This window comes from Pan paniscus, chromosome 6 (assembly GCF_029289425.2).
Source record: "Pan paniscus chromosome 6, NHGRI_mPanPan1-v2.0_pri, whole genome shotgun sequence".
Taxonomy (NCBI): domain Eukaryota; kingdom Metazoa; phylum Chordata; class Mammalia; order Primates; family Hominidae; genus Pan; species Pan paniscus.
The window spans coordinates 83,608,596-83,624,418 of record NC_073255.2 but is presented as its reverse complement, the minus strand read 5'-3'; the positions used below and the strand labels follow the sequence as shown (position 1 = coordinate 83,624,418).

Here is a 15,823-nt window from a genome sequence, read left to right as displayed (position 1 = left end):
CCTTGTTGTTGGCATTTAGAAGGTCCCCTGTTTCCCAGATCACACCATGGGCATGGACCACATAGATTGCATCTTGTGAGTCTGTAGAAATGGTCAAGGCCTTGTCCTCTCTTAGGTCCAGAGGTCAGGTTAATGCAGATTTTCCCGGCCATCTGTGCTGAAGTCCCTGTGGGGAGGCTCCTGGCTGGTTTCCTGTAGGTAGACAGCTACACGTCCTGCCCTTCATTGGCTTCTTTTCATGAAGCTCCTGCCATCTACAAAACATGTCTCCCTTCTTGAATCACATCTCTGTTATTGAAACTCTAGAAGTCGACCGGGCATGGTGGCTATGCCTATAATCCCAGCATTTTGGGACTGCAAGGCGGGTGGATCACCTGAGGTCAGGAGTTCAAGACCAGCCTGGCCAACATGGCGAAACCCCGTCTCTAATACAAATACAAAAATTAGCCAAGCATGGTGGCCACTGTACTCCAGCCTGGGAGACAGAGCAAGACTCCGTCTCAAAAAAAAAAAAAAAGAGAAAGAAAGTATCATGCTTTTCTGCATTCTGTGAATTGTTTTAGTGAGTTATCGAACTTGAGGGCATGGTGGGAACCTCCAAATTTGCAGCCAGTTGGTGAGAAGTACATGTGGTCTGAGGACACCCAAGCCTGCAGGTGTGTCTAAAGCGAGGGCAGCCTAGTGGGGGCTGGTGGCCTTAACCTGTGGCATTTGAGGTAACATCAGGGAGTTGACATCAGAATTGCATCACATAGGCTGGGTGCGGTGGCTCACGCCTGTAATCCTAGCACTTTGGGAGGCTAAGGCGGGCAGATCACGAGGTCAGGAGATCGAGACCATCCTGGCTAACACAGTGAAACCCCGTCTCTACTGAAAATACAAAAAATTAGCCAGGCATGGTGGCGGGCGCCTGTAGTCCCAGCTACTCGGGAGGCTGAGGCAGGAGAATGGCGTGAACCCAGGAGGCGGAACTTGCATTGAGCCAAGATCACGCCACCGCACTCCAGCCTGGGTGACAGAGCGAGACTCCATCCCCCTTCCCCCCCAGAAAAAAAGATAAAAAACAGAATTGTGTCACACAGGCCAGATGCAGTGGCTCATGCTTATAATCCCAGCAATTTGAAAGGCAAGGTAACAGGATCGCTTGAGCTTGAGTCTGAGGCCGCAGTGAGCTATGACCACACCACTGCACCTCAGTCTGGGTGACAGCGCAAGACCCCAACTCCAAAAAGAAAAGAGAAAAATCACAAAGAATTGCATGGCAGAGTGCCTGTCTTTCACAGCTTTAACTGCTGCAGGAACTTTCTTTTTTTTTTTTTTTTTTTTTTGAGAGGGGGTGAGGAGACACAATCTCTGCTAGTGATTCTCCTGCCTCAGCCTCCCAAATAGCTGGGATTATAGGCGTGCACCACCACGCCTGCCTAATTTTTGTATTTTTAGTAGAGACAGGGTTTCTCCATGTTGGCCAGGCTGGTCTCAAACTCCTGCTGGGATCATGGACGTGAGCCACCACGCCCGGCCACCTTTAGAGTTTTTTTACCACCTGGTTTTCCTCTCTCAATATCTTTCTCTCATTTCCTGCCTTAAAACTCTAGCTTGGCATCTGGGCGCAGTAGCTCATGCCTGTAATCCCAGCACTTTGGGAGACCGAGGTGGGTGGATCACTTGAAGTCAGGAGTTCGAGACCAGCCTGGCCAACATGGTGAAACCTTGTCTCTACTATTTTTACAAAAGTTAGTCGGATGTACAGACGGGTGCCTGTAGTCCCAGCTGCTTGGGAGGCTGAGGCAGGATAATTTGTTTGTACCCAGAGGTGAAAGTTGCAGGGAGCCGAGGTTGTGCCACTGCACTCCAGCCTGGGAGACAGAGCAAGACTCTGTCTCCAAAACAAACAAACAAACAAACAAAAAACCCTGTAGCTTGGGATCAGCCTTCTCTTCTATTGTTTTTCTTTAAAAAATAAAAATTAAAAATAGATGTAGATGCTATGTTGCTGAGGCTGGCCTCAAACTCCTGGCTTCAGGTGATCCTCCCGCCATGACCTGCAAAACTTCAGGGATTGTAGGTGTGAGCACTGCACCCAGCCTTATGGTTTTTTCTACATAAAAAACAGCACAGGATTATCTTCCAGAGCTAATAAATATGTTCAAATAACCACAACCCCATTAAGGAAAAATATCACTGGGCAGCAAATAATCAATCCAGACCAATATGATCACAATTGCTGTGAAGGTGAGAAAAGTTCATTTTTATTATGTTTCCCCAAGAGACGCACTCTATTGTTCTCTTGAAAACACACAGCTCGTGTCCTCCTTTAGAACACACATCCTCTTTAACATACAAACATGCCAAAACAAGATAAAAAATTACATCTGAATTCTCACATTTCAAACATATATGAAATATCAAATAAAAATTTATTTTTACAAGAATTTAGGGGAACTACCACATAGCTATAAATGTAATATATATGTTAACTAAGTATCATAGATAAAAACCATGCTCCCTTCAGCAGCACGTGTAATAATAGATACAAAGATTGAAAGGTAAAAGATTTAGGATGAAAAGAATCCTCTCTTAAAAAGGAAAACAAAATTATATGTATGTGTATACAACAGGTATAACACCCATCACACAGCTTTATAGAAACAGCATCTATTCAAAAATACCAGTATTTCCAAAATATTTAAAATAATATTGAAAGTAATAATATTTAAATAAATAAATATATTTAATAAATATTTCAATAAATAAAATAATATTTAAATAATTCTATATCCATGTTTTTCAAAATAAACCAATAAAATAGATAGTATATATTAGACGTGTTAGTATATATATCTGAGACATGTTAAAAATCACAACTGAATTCTCACAATTCAGTCACAAACCTAAACAGCAAATAAAAATTTCTATCACCAGAATTATGTTTTTTTCTGGTGGGGAACTACCAATAGCTATAAATAGAAGAGATTATTATGGAAGTATCCTAGATAAAAAGAGTGCTCACTTCAGGAGCACATATAATAATACAGAAACAAATTTAAAGATAATAAAATATTTAGGATAAAAAGAATCGTCTCTTAAAAATGAAAAGAAAATTATCTTTATGTATATATAACAACTATAACTCTCATCAAAAAACTACAGGAACAGCATGTTTTCAAAAGTACAACAATTTCCAAACTATTTGAAATAAATCTATGAATAATTCAATGGCCAACATTTCCCAAACAAACCAATAAAATGCAGAGTGTGCATGAAGCTATCTGTTACAATCTGTGGCACTGATATTTCACAAAAGAATTCTGTGCCAATCTGAGCCCCTGCATTGTGCCTTCAAATGCTCCTGGACTGTGGCAATCAAGTCCGTAAGAAAGAGGACCTCCAGGTTCCGCCCCAGGGAGGTTGGAATTCAGCAATATAAAAAGGGTGGTGGTACCGCAGGAAAGGGTGGAACTGGAAACACTCCTGGTTTCTTACTTTTCTCCAAGGACTCCTAGAAGGACCCCACCCCCCTCCCCCCACCCCTGCTCCTAGGAGGACAACGTGATCACTGTATTCAGCTCCATCAAGAATGGTCCAGGTTCTTCTAGATGATGTGCACAAATGGTTCCTCTCCTCCTTCCTGGTGTCTGCCATTAGCATTGGAATAAAGTTCCTGCTGAAAATCCACATCTCCCCTGGGTCCGGTGTTCTGGAAGTGAGAGAGACAATGTCACACTTCAAGGAGGCAGCTCTCTAGACAGGAAGGTTATTCACGTCTCATGTCAAGTCTAGAGTTCAGAGCAATTGAGAAATGCAATTTTATCTGCTGCCTTTCATTCTATACCCTGCTTCTGAACCATCGTGTTCAACTGTGAAACTCACACTTTGGTGACCACGACTCCAAAACTCACTTAATACACCCAAGGTCAGCCCCAGTGATCTGCTTCATAGCAAGGACTTTGGGTGGGTCTGCCCAGGGAGTAGGGCACCCTCAGAGAATGTGGCTTTGGACTTCATCACAGCTGGGGCCTTTTGTGTCACTTAAGATCCAGACTTGTAACCATGCTAGATGTGTTTGTAATGTGACAACATCACGAACCACGAGTCCAGAAGCCTAATCCTTAATCCTACCTCCTCATGATGAAGTCTCATGCTCTGTGCTCAATGTGGTTAGCTGCACAAGAGGTAAACCAAAGCTTCACTGAACCCTCGACCCAAATCGGTAACTCAAGTGCGTCAATCATAATGAACCTCCCCAAACTCAGTATTTATGATTATTTTTGAGGCAGGGTCTCACTCTGTCGCCCAGACTGGAGTGCAGTGGCAGGATCAGGGCTCCGTGTGGCCCCGACCTTCCAGGCTCCAGCGATCCTCCCGCCTCAGCCTCCTGAGTAGTTGGGAGTAGAGATGCGTCCCACATCGCCTGGCTAATTTTTGTATTTTTGTGGAGAGGGGATCTCGCCACGTTGCCCAGGCTTGAAGCCGGATCAAGCAATTGGGTTCTTCGGATGTCCGAAATAGACCCCAATATTCTGCCTTTACCCCGGAGGATGCAGATGTACCTTCTCTCAGGCCGATGACCTCAGGCCTCCACGGTCCCTGGAGCTCTAGGCAAGGCGAGCGCGATCTCGCGCCCACACCCAGTGCTCTGGGTCATAAGCCTGGATCTGGAAAAACAAACGCCCTTTGAGAAGACGGGGACTCGCCAGGTTACCCCTCTCTCCCCTCATCCAGCCTCCAGCCCACCCAATTCCTCCCCACCTCCTCCACCTCCCCAGGCCCCACTCACCTCCTCCAACTCCTCCGGGGAAACCCAAGCCCTGCCGCTCATGGAACAGAAGAAGTGGAACCGACGTTTCTGGAACAGGACTATCTGAGAGCGGTTCTTCCTGGCCCTCGGGTTCATGCAACGGCGTAACTGGAACCGACGCTTACGGAGCAAGGGTATGCGAGAGCGGTTCTTCCTGGCCCTCGGGTTCATGGAACGGCCTAACTGGAACCAACGCTTACGGAGCAAGGGTATGCGAGAGCGGGTCTTCCCATACAGGAAGTGGAAGATGTTTTCTTTGGAGTCCTCATCGTCCTCCTCCATGTCATTGGCCAGGTAGCTGAGGACAGAAATCAGGTTGCTGCTCAGGGGCACCACCAGGAGAGGCCTCCGGCTGAGGTCAGCTTCCCAGAGAGGAAGGTAAGGGACCGTCCCTAGCTCAGGACTGGCACCCACCCTGCAGAGAGCCATGCCTTCCTCAGGAGGGCTCTGCTGGACAGAGACCGATCAAGGGCGTCTCCCACTCCTTCAGGATGGAGACAAAAACCCAACTGGTGGCTGAGAGTGGTGGCTTATGCCTGGAATCCCAGCACATTGGGAGGCCAAAGCAGGAGGATCACTTGAGGCCAGGAGTTTGAGACGGGCCTGGGCAACATAGCAAGACCCTCGTCTCTATTAAAAATAGAAGAAATATGCCAGACGCGGTGGCTCATGCCTGTAATCCCAGCACTTTAGAAGGCTGAAGCAGGTGGATCGCTTGAGACCAGGAGTTGGAGACCAGCCTGGTCAACACGGAGAAACCCCATCTCTACTAAAAATACAAAAATCAGCCTGGTGCGGTGGCACACCCGTTAGGCCTAGCTACTCAGGAGGCTGAAGCATAAGAATTGTGTGAACCCAGGAGGCGGAGGTTGCAGTGAGTTGAGATTGGGCCACTCCATTCCAGCCTGAGAGGCAAAGCAAGACTCTGTCTCAAGAAACAAACAAACAAACAAACAAACTGTCCAGGTGTGGTGGCACAGCCCTGTAGTCGGAGCTAATAAAGAAGCTGAGGTGGGAGGATCGCTTGAGCCCAGGATATGGAGGCTGCGGTGAGCTATGATCTCACCACTGCACTCCAGCTTGGGGGACAGGGCAAGTCTGTCTCAAAAAAATAAAAGAAATTGAATACATTGATATTTTGCCAGGACCCTGCCTTCTACAGGCATCTAGTCTAATGGGACTGGGAGTAATCAAGGCAGATGACCTAATCCCAGTGTCCAGGATGTAACTAGAGAGCTACGGGCATGCAGAAGTTGGAAGATGAGGGAAGGCATCACAGAGGCTGTAGGGTGAACTGACTTCAAGGAATGGGTCCTTCCCTTCAGAGCCACATGTGTGCGGGACACCCAGACAGAAAACACAAACACAAAGTCGAGTGGAGGGCATTTGGAAGGAGCAGTGAAGCCGAGCCAGGAAATACCAAGATGGCGAGCCAGTGTGCTTGTAGAGATTGTAGAGAGGGTAGAATTGACACTGTGGACCCTGGCCTCGATAGAGAAAGGCATCAGCTAAGGAAGTTGTTCAGGTGGGCAGTGAGGTTGTCGTGCTTTGGAAAGATGTTCAGTCTGCACTAGGAAGCCCCCTGGCTTGGGGAGAGACTCCAGGAGACCCCAGCGGGGAGCATTTGACAGTGGATTCGAGTGATGCGAGGGGGACCTGAACTGTGGCCTCTGTCATGGGAACCCAGAGGAGGTCGATGGCGTTTGTGGTTGATGTGGGAAGGAGAGAGAGAGAAGAACCAGAAACGTCTGCTTGCGGGAGGAAGCGGCATGTCCGCTCCTCCACTCTTTTTCTTTTCCCCTTAGGAGCGGTTTATGGTTCCTTTTGTTTTATTCTTTTATTTGTACACTGGCATTGGAGTTTGTTTTTTTGGCTTTTTTTTTTTTGAGAAAAAGTCTCACTCTGTCACCCAGGCTGGAGTGCAGTGGCTCGACCTTAGCTTACTGCAACCTCCACCTCCTGGGTTCAAAGGGTTCTCTTGCCTCAGCCTCCCGAGTAGCTGGGATTACAGATGCACTCCACCATGCCCAGCTAATTTTTCTATTTTTAGTAGAGACGGGGTTTGGCCATGTTGGCCAGGCTGGTCTCGAACTGCTGACCTCAGGTGATCCGCCTGCCTCGGCCTCCCAAAGCGCTGGGATTACAGGCATATGCCACTGTGCCCAGCCTGAGTTTCTGTTTAGAAACAACAGTCTATGATAGTATAATCCTCTCTTTTTTGCACACAGAGTAAAGAGGACAAATAGGTGAAAGAATAAATGAAAGGCTGGAATCCCACTTCCCCCGCTGTCCCAGGGCATTGGATATTGACGGATAGGAGGCAGCAAATCACTCACAGAGCCAGGAAGAAATGAATGCGTTGGTATAGCCAGGAGGGGAAGCCGGCCCGGCTGAAATACGCTATGACCATAGCCAGGAGATACTGATGGAGAGAAAGGAACACAGAGAGGGGGAGGTCACATCTTGGAAGAGGAAGATTGTGGAGAGGGGGAATGAGGGTCTGGGGAGGGGCTGCCCATCAGAGAAGGGACCTCAGTGTTGGGGTGACTGTACTCATTTGGAAATTGCGGGATGGAGGGGTATTCGAAGGTCGGATGCAAACCCAAGAAGCCAGAGGAAGGGTTTTGGGTGATGCTCCCAGGATGGTGGGCTCCGATGGTATCTTTGGAGGGGGTGTGTCTAGGTCGGCTGGTGTCAGGAGGGTCATTTGTGTGCCAGGCAGAGAACTGTCCCAAAGAGCTGAGAGTAGAGGGGCCAGGAGCTTCAGGGCTGTGGCCAGACTGTGGCCCAGAGCTCAGATCCCAAAGGACCCATAGGAGAGGCAGGGGCCACTCATTCACTCTGCAAGAGACCAGCAGAATCCTGAGGGAGATGCTGACAAGTCATAAAAAGACCAAGAATAGCCGGGAGTGGCGGCTCAAGCCTGTGATCCCAGTACTTTGAGAGGTGGAGACAGGAGGATCATGTGAGCCCAACAGTTGGAGAACAACCTGGGCAACATAGTGAGACCCTGTTTCTACAAACATTTCAAAAATTAGTTGAGCATGGTGGCATGTGCCTACTCCGAGCTCCTCAGGAGGCTGAGGAAAGAAGATTGCTTGAGCCCAGGAATTAGAGGCTGCAATGAGCTATGATCATGCCACTGCACTCCATCCTGGGGAGCAGAGCTAGACTCTGTCTCACAAAAAAAAAATTTGTGGGTGCCAAGACTCAAGACTGTGGGAGCTGGTCGGGCACAGTGGCTGACGTCTATAATCTCAGCACTTTGGGAGGCCAAGGCGGGTGGATCGCCTGAGGTCAGGTGTTCAGGACCAACCTGGCCAACATGGCAAAACCCCGTTTCTACTAAAAACACAAAAATTAGCCAGGCGTGGTGGTTCATGTCTGTAATCCCAGCTGCTTGGAGGCTGAGGCAGGAGAATCGCTTGAACCCGGGAGGCATCGGCGCAGTGAGTCAAGATCGAGACACTGCCCTCCAGCCTGGGCAACAGAGCAAGACTCTGTCTCACAAAAAAAAAAAAAAAAAAAAAAAGACTGTAGGAGCATCTGGTGGGAGGTGGTGGAGGGAGAACTGTGGGTTTGGAAGCTGCGCCGTCCCCCAGCCATGCGTTGGAACAGGAACAGTTACATGGAGAACAACCTTACCTTGTCCGACACCCTCAGATCTTTGTCCCAGGCCAGGAATCTTTTAATGACAGGATCCTCTGTGATTAGAGAGCAGATGTCAGTGTGAGAAGCAGGACAGGGTTTCCGTGGGAGCAGCAGGGCAGCGAGGAGAAGTGTGCCTCCCGGGGGGAAGTCTCAGGATTGTGGCCGCGGGTGAGGTGGATGGGAGAGGGGAGAATGACTTTCACTGGGCAAGGGAGAGAGGCTCCTGCTCTGAGACTCCCCTGAGAAGAGGCCGAAGGAGGCCCTGGGTGTGAGAATCTACAGGATGTAGAGCTGGGAATCAGCCAGGACCCCCTCCAGCAGACACGGAGGGACCACTGCAGAATCATAAAGGAATTCCCATCATTTCCTCATGAGACAGTCACATCAGGGTGTGACCATGGCCTTGGTATCCCCCACTATGGATGGAGACACTTAGGTTTAGAAAAGTCAGTAAGAGACATTAAATTTCAGAGGGCACAGCTGAAACCACTTTCTTTGTTTATTGATTTTGTTTTTCTTGGATTTTTATTTTTATTTATGTATTAATTTATTTTGAGACAGAGTCTTGCTCTGTGGGCCAGGCTGGAATGCAGTGGCCTGATCTTGGCTCGCTGCAACCTCTGCCTCCCGGGTTTAAGCGATTCTCCTGTCTCAGCCTCCCGAGTAGCTGGGATTACATGTATGAGCTACTGTGCCCAGCCTTGGTTTTTCTTTTGAGACAGGGTTTTGCTCTGTCACCCAGGCTGGAGTGCAGTGTTGTAGTCATAGCTCACTGCAGCCTCAAAGTCCTGAGTTCAAGCAATCATCTTGCCTCAGCCTCCCAACGTGCTGGGATCTCAGGCAGGAGCCACCGCGCCTGGCCCGAAACCAAGCTTTCTTATCCCAAGCGCTGACCTTTATCAAGTTGACCTAATCCTTTATCATCTCCTAAGTGTCCCTCATGAGTGATCACTTCACATTCCTCCCACATGGAGAGCTCACCCACCGGGGCATATTTTTCCCATTGGAAAAGTGTGGTTATTGGAAGTTTCCTGTTTTTGGAAAGAACAGGATTGGAGGTGCTCTCTGGGGTGTCTTCCTACCAAGCAGCCTGTTGAAGGCCTCGTGGTGCTCAGGGAGCACGAGCGACACTCGCCGTCGCTTCAGCTTCATCTTGAGGCCACACAGCATCTCCGCCACCCAGATCTCCTCAGGCTCAGGGGCGAGCACCTTCCGTAGCTCCTCCTCCGACTCCTCAGATTCGTCCCACCACTCCATCTTCCTTTTCCAGCAAAAGGACCTATGCGGGGGGCTGGGATCTACCCCAGGGGCTGAGTAAAGAAACCAGGCCACGGTGTAATGCTTCTGCAGTTGATCACACTAGAGCCCGACCCAAAACCCCAAACCACTCTCCATCCTCCCCAGCCTCGCAGACTGCTGGCTTCTCCAAGCCATCTTTCCTTCTGTCTGTCTCCTCTGCTGAGCTCCATGTGCCGCTCCTTCTCCTCCCCATTCTCCCGTTTCTCTGTCCTCAGAACACTTCCTCATATCCTTCCCTGGTCCCTGGCTCTCTGAGTCCCTTTTTTGTTGTTGTTGTTGTTGTTGTTGTTGTTGTTGAGAAACAGTCTTCCTTTGTGGCCTAGGCTGGAGTGTAGTGGTGCGATCTTGGCTCACTGCAATCTCTGCCTCCTGGGTTCCAGTGATTCTCCTGCCTAAGCCTCCCAAGTAGCTGGGATTACAGGTGCCCACCAGAACGCCCAGCTCATTTTTGTGCTTCTAGAAGAGACAGGGTTTCACCATGTTGGCCAGGCTGGTCTCCAGCTCCTGGCCTCAAGTGATCTGCCTGCCTGGCCTCCCAAAGTGCTGGGATTACAGGTGTGAGCCACTGCACCCTGCCTCAGTACCTCCATTCTTCCCACACACCCTCCTCACATGCTCCTTCCTGACTTCTGGGCCCTTCCTTCCTTCTTTTTTTTTTTTTTTTTGAGACAGCGTCTTACTCTCTCACCCAGAATGGAATGCAGTGGCGCTAACTTGGCTCAAAGCAACCTCTTCCACCTGGGTTCAAGCGATTATCCTGTCTCAGCCTCCTGAGTAGCTGGGATAACAGGCATGCCTGGCTAATTTTTGTATTGTTAGTATAAATGAGGTTTCGCTATATTGGTCTGCTTGGTCTCGAACAACTGACCTCAAGTGATCCACCCATCTCAGCCTCCCAAAGTAGTGGGATTACAGGCATGAGCTACCACACGCGGCCTTCGTTTTTCTTTTGACACAGGGTTTTGCTCTGTCACCCAGGCTGGAGTGCAGTGGTGCAGTCATAGCTCACTGCAGCCTCAAAGTCCTGAGTTCAAGCAATCCTCTTGCCTCAGCCTCCCAACGTGCTAGGATCTCAGGCGTGAGCCACTGCACCTGGCCCGAAACCAAGCTTTCTCATCCCAAGCGCCAAACTTTATCAAGTCTAGCCTAGTCCTCTATTGTCTCCTAAGTGTCCCTCATGAGTGATCACTTCTGAGTCCTCCTGCGTGGAGAGCTCACCCACTGGGGGCGTATCTTTCCCATTGGAAAAGTGTGGTTATTGGAAGTTTCCTCTTTTTAGAAAGAACAGGATTGGAGGTGCTCTCTGGGGTGTCCTCCTACCAAGCTGACTGTTGAAGTCCTTGTGGTGCTCAGGGAGGAAGGGTGACACTTGCTGTTGCTTCAGCTTCATCGTGAGCCCACACATCGTCTCCACTACCCAGGTCTCCTCAGGCTCAGGGGCGAGCTCCTTCTCCGGCTCCTCCGCAGATTCATCTGACCACTCCCTCTTCCTTTTCCAGCCAAGGGACCTACATGGGGGGCTGGGATCTACCCCAGGGTCTGAGTAAAGAAACCAGGCCACCGTGTAATGCTTCTGCATCTGATCACCTTAGACCCCGACCCAAAACCCCAAACCACTCTCCATCCTCCCCAGACTTGCAGACTGCTTTCTTCTCTAAGCCATCTTTCTGAGTTTCTCCTCTGCTCAACCCCATGTGCCGCTCCTTCCCCTCCCCATTCTTCTCTCTCTCTGTCCTCCGAACACTGCTTCATGTCCTTCCCTGGTCCCTGGCTCTCTGAGTCCCTCCTTTTTTGTTTTGTTTTGTTTTGACACAGAATCTTGCTTTGTCACCCAGGCTGGCGTGTAGTGGTGCAATCTCAGCTCACCGCAACATCCATCTCCTGGATTCCATTTATTCTTCTGCCTCAGCCTCTCAGGTAGCTGGGATTACAGGTGCCTGCCATAATGCCCAGCTCAATTTTGTACTTTTAGTAGAGACAGGGTTTCACCATGTTGGCCAGGCTGGTCTCAAACTCCTGGCCTCAAGTGATCCGCCTGCCTTGGCCTCCCAAAGTTCTGGGATTACAGGTGTGAGCCACCGCACCCAGCCTGAATTTCTCCATTCTTCCCACACAGCCTCCTCAGGTTCTCCTTCCTGACCGCTGACCCTTCTTTTCTTTTTTCTGGAGTGCAGTAGTGTGATCTCAGCTCACTGCAACCTCTTCCTCCCAGTCTCAAGTGATTCTCCTGTCTCAGCCTCCTGAGTAGCTGGGATTACAGGTGTGCACCACTACCACTTGGCTAATTTTTATACTTTTAGTAGAGATGAGGTTTCACCATATTGGCCAGGCTGGCCTTCAACTCCTGACCTCAGGTGATCCACCCACCTTGGCCTCCCAAAGTGCTGGGGTTACAGGCATGAGCCACCGCACCCGGCCCCCTTCCTTCGTCTTAGTCAATCCTATCCCACCTCTTCTTCCACCAGTCCCCTCACCTGATGGTCCCAACGCTTCATCATCCACCACCTCCTGGAGGGGGTACCCCGAGGTGCTCTGCTGGGGACTCTGCTCATTCTGGGGGTGCGGTTGATGGCTGGTCATGATCTTTGCCGTAATCTGTCCCCTCTTACGGAACCTAGTCTCCGTTCTGTCCATGGCCTTCTTCTGGACACTGCTCGGATCCAGAAGAGTATGTTATCAATTCTCAAGCCTAGGAGAAGTCAGGAGTGGAGAACAGCTCTGAGAAGATACTGTTGTCCAACTGATCTCCAGGCACCACGGAGTCCGGTCCCTCCAATCAGGAAGGTCGGAATCTCTGATGTCATGGCTCATGCCAACCTGGCAACCAGTTTGAAAAAAAACACTTGTAACTGCCATTCTGATCTCTTGTCCTGGAGATCCTGGGTGAATGGTATCTCCTGCCACTGTCCCAACCTCAGACCATTGTCCAAAAGCATCTTCAGGGACTCCACATCCCTCTGTTCCCTGTCCCAGCAGAGGCTTTGTCCTCTCCACTCAAAGCCTGAAGCATGTTGGGGTCTCTTCGTCTCTGTACATGCCCATTTCAGAGTCCAGTCTGGTGGGAGAGGGAACAGAGTGGGAAAGAAAACTAGGGTAAGCAGAAACGATGAAACCTTATAAGAGTGAGATTATCATGTACAAGAGTGAGATTATCATGTACAAGAGTGAGATTATCATGTACAAGAGTGAGATTATCATGTACAAGAGTGAGATTATCATGTACAAGAGATCCCAGGAATACTGACTTGATGAAAAAGTCACATCAGAGCACTCAGTTTGGCAGAGCTTTTCTGCCGAATGTTTACTCACATTCACTGTCCGAGATTCTGTACTGGGGGTACACACGTCCTCTGCCCTAAGGCAATTTTGAGTCCAAGAGACATTTTGAGGCCTAAAAATCATAGGAAACTGCCCCTGAGCTCACACATATTTCCAATGGTGTCCCCAATTTCAGGGAATCCATGGATTACCTAAGCCAGACCCTCCAGTTCGGCTAAGAAACTCTAGTCTGTATATCAAGTTTTGTATCATATGTATTGCTCTGAACTCAGAAATTTCCCTTCCATTTATGGATTCTATGAATAAAATATCACATGTACAAAAAGACTAAGTCAAAAATTTCAGCTGTGCACAGTGGCTCATGCTTGTAATCCCAGCACTTTGGGTGGCCAAGGGAGGAAGATTGCCTGAGGCCAGCAGTTCAAGACCAGTATAGGCAACATAGCAAGAGCCCATCTCTAAAAAAACCAAACCAAACCAAATTAGCCAGGTGTGGTGGCTGGCACCTGTGTTCCAACTACTTGGGAGACTCATGTGACAGGAAGATCACTTGAGCCCAGGAGTTAGAAGCTGCAGTGAGCCATGATCTTGCCCCTGCACTCCAGTCTGGGCAACACAGCAAGATATTGTGTCAAAAAAAATTTTTTTAATAAAAAATAAAAGAGTTACATGACATTCAGAGACCATCCAAAAAACCTGTGGGTTCCCGGCTGGGCTCAGTGGCTCACGCCTGTAATCCCAGCACTTTGGGAGGCCAAAGTGGGTGGATCACTTGAGGTCAGGAGTTTGAGACCAGCCTGGACAACATGGTGAAACCCCATCTCTACTAAAAATACAAAAAATTAGCCAGGCATGGTGTTGGATGCCTGTAATCGCAGCTACTCAGGAGAGGGCGCTGGAGAATCACTTGAACTCATAGTGCGCAGGTTGCAGGGAGCCAAGATTGCACCATTGTGCTCCAGCCTGGGCAACAAGAGCAAAACTCCATCTCAAAAAAAATAAAGAACCCGCGAGTGAGTTCCCACACGTTTTCCTAATGGGCTGCTGTTTTCCTAGGAGTCTCGCGCTCATAGAAAAGGCACAAACTGAAAGAGGAAGCAGATCCCATTGCTGTGGAAGTCCCATTGTTAGGAAGCTCTGCTTTTCTGGAGTTCAAATTCGCATTCATGACGCTTTAAACCGTCAGAGCTGGGTGGGTCCTCCTACAACAAAATAGTTTGCTCTCTCTCTCCTAGTTAACAGGCTTTCAAATATTAGAAGATCAATGTTCTGACCCCATTAAAATTTCTCTTTTGTGGAATGAAAAGCTCTGATTTAACTCATCTTCAAGCCTGGTTTGCATATTTCTCTCTCTTCCGGCCACCTTGTCTAGACACACTACAGTGAGGCCGTGCCCATCGTAAATGTTATTGATACATTGTCAAAAAATTGGCAAACCAGGTGCGGTGGCTCATGCCTGTAATCCTACCACTTTAAGAAGCAGAGGCAGACAGATCACCAGAGGTCAGAAGTTCGAGACCAGCCTGTCCAACATGTTTAAATCCGTCTCTACTAAAAATACAGAAAAAATGAGCTGGGCGTGGGGGTGTACATCTGTAATCCCAGCTACTTGGGAGGCTGAGGCAGGAGAATCGCTTGAACCTGGAAGGCGGAGGTTGCAGTGAGCCGAGATTGCATCACTGCAGTCCAGCCTGGGTGACAGAGCGAGACACCATCCCCAAAAAAAAAAAAAAAAAAAAAGGCTAAAATACTTTTCTTTTCTTTTTCTGGAGACAGAGTCTCACTCTGTCACCCAGGCTGGCACGTTTATGGCTCACTGCAGCCTCAAACTCCTGTGCTCAAGTGATCCTCCCACTTCAGCCTCCCAAGTAGCTGGGAGTATAGTCATATGCCACAATGCCCAGTGGATTTTTAAATTTTTAGTAGAGACAGGTTTCTCTATGTTGCCCAGGCTGGTCTTGAACTGGGCTCAAGTGATCCTCTTCTTTAACCTCCCAGTGTTGGGATTATAGGCATGAGCCACCACGGCTGGCCTAGAATACTTTTCTAAAGATAAATTTCTATTGTCTATTTGTTTATGTAATTCATGCAGGAAAGACAGTTTCTAAAATATTGAGTAGGCTTTTAAGCAGGAGGGTATTTTGTTTTGTTACCATCATGAGCTCATGGGTTTAAACAGATAGTAAATATTTCAGTACATAGAAGTTGTGATTCTTTTTGAAAATTAAGTGGTTCCATCTTTGGCCAGACAGAATCCCTTTAAGTTGGTTTCTGAGTCGTTTTGAAATACATTTGATATATATGATAGGAAATATATACATATAATATATGTTTTTAATAGCAAATATATACATATATATTTGATAGCATTATTTTCTATTTAGCATTTTATTTTGAAATCATTTCAGATTTTCAGAAAAATTGCAAGGATTTTACAAAGAAATCCCAGATACTTCCTTTTGTTCAGATACTTCATTCTTAACATTTTCCCACATTAATCATTTATATGCCTATATACGTATGTGTATATATATATTTATATATATATATATATTCTGAACTATTTGAGAGTGGGTATAATGTGTCATGCCTCTTTACCCTATAAAGTTTTAGATTATAGCTCATAAAATCAAGAATATTCTATTAAATATCCATAGCACAGTAATTGAATTCAGGAAATTTATCATTGATTTAATACTTTTATCTAAACTATAGTTCATTTTCCAGTTTTGCCAATTTCCCAATAATTTCCTTTATAGCAATTTTTAATTTTTGGTAGAAGATTCAGTCTAGGAC

General features: G+C 47.9%; 1 protein-coding gene across 2 annotated transcripts; it reads right to left on the bottom strand.

The window, feature by feature from the left end:
• Positions 1–3,023: 3,023 nt before the first annotated feature.
• Positions 3,024–14,921, bottom strand: LOC117978259 (putative speedy protein E21). 2 transcript variants are annotated; one of them, XM_055115078.2, is made up of 8 exons: positions 12,223–14,921; positions 11,069–11,287; positions 9,532–9,759; positions 8,444–8,502; positions 7,135–7,220; positions 4,778–5,096; positions 4,551–4,655; positions 3,024–3,697 (listed from the first exon to the last, which is right to left on the bottom strand). In XM_055115078.2, the coding sequence occupies exons 1-7, from the start codon at positions 12,380–12,382 to the stop codon at positions 4,596–4,598; spliced, it is 1,131 nt and encodes a 376-aa protein (XP_054971053.1). In that variant the 5' UTR covers positions 12,383–14,921; the 3' UTR covers positions 3,024–3,697; positions 4,551–4,595. The 2 variants fall into 2 exon arrangements, with proteins under 2 accessions (XP_054971053.1, XP_054971052.1); XM_055115077.2 differs by having other exon boundaries at positions 3,589–4,655.
• Between the last annotated feature and the right edge of the window lie 902 nt (positions 14,922–15,823).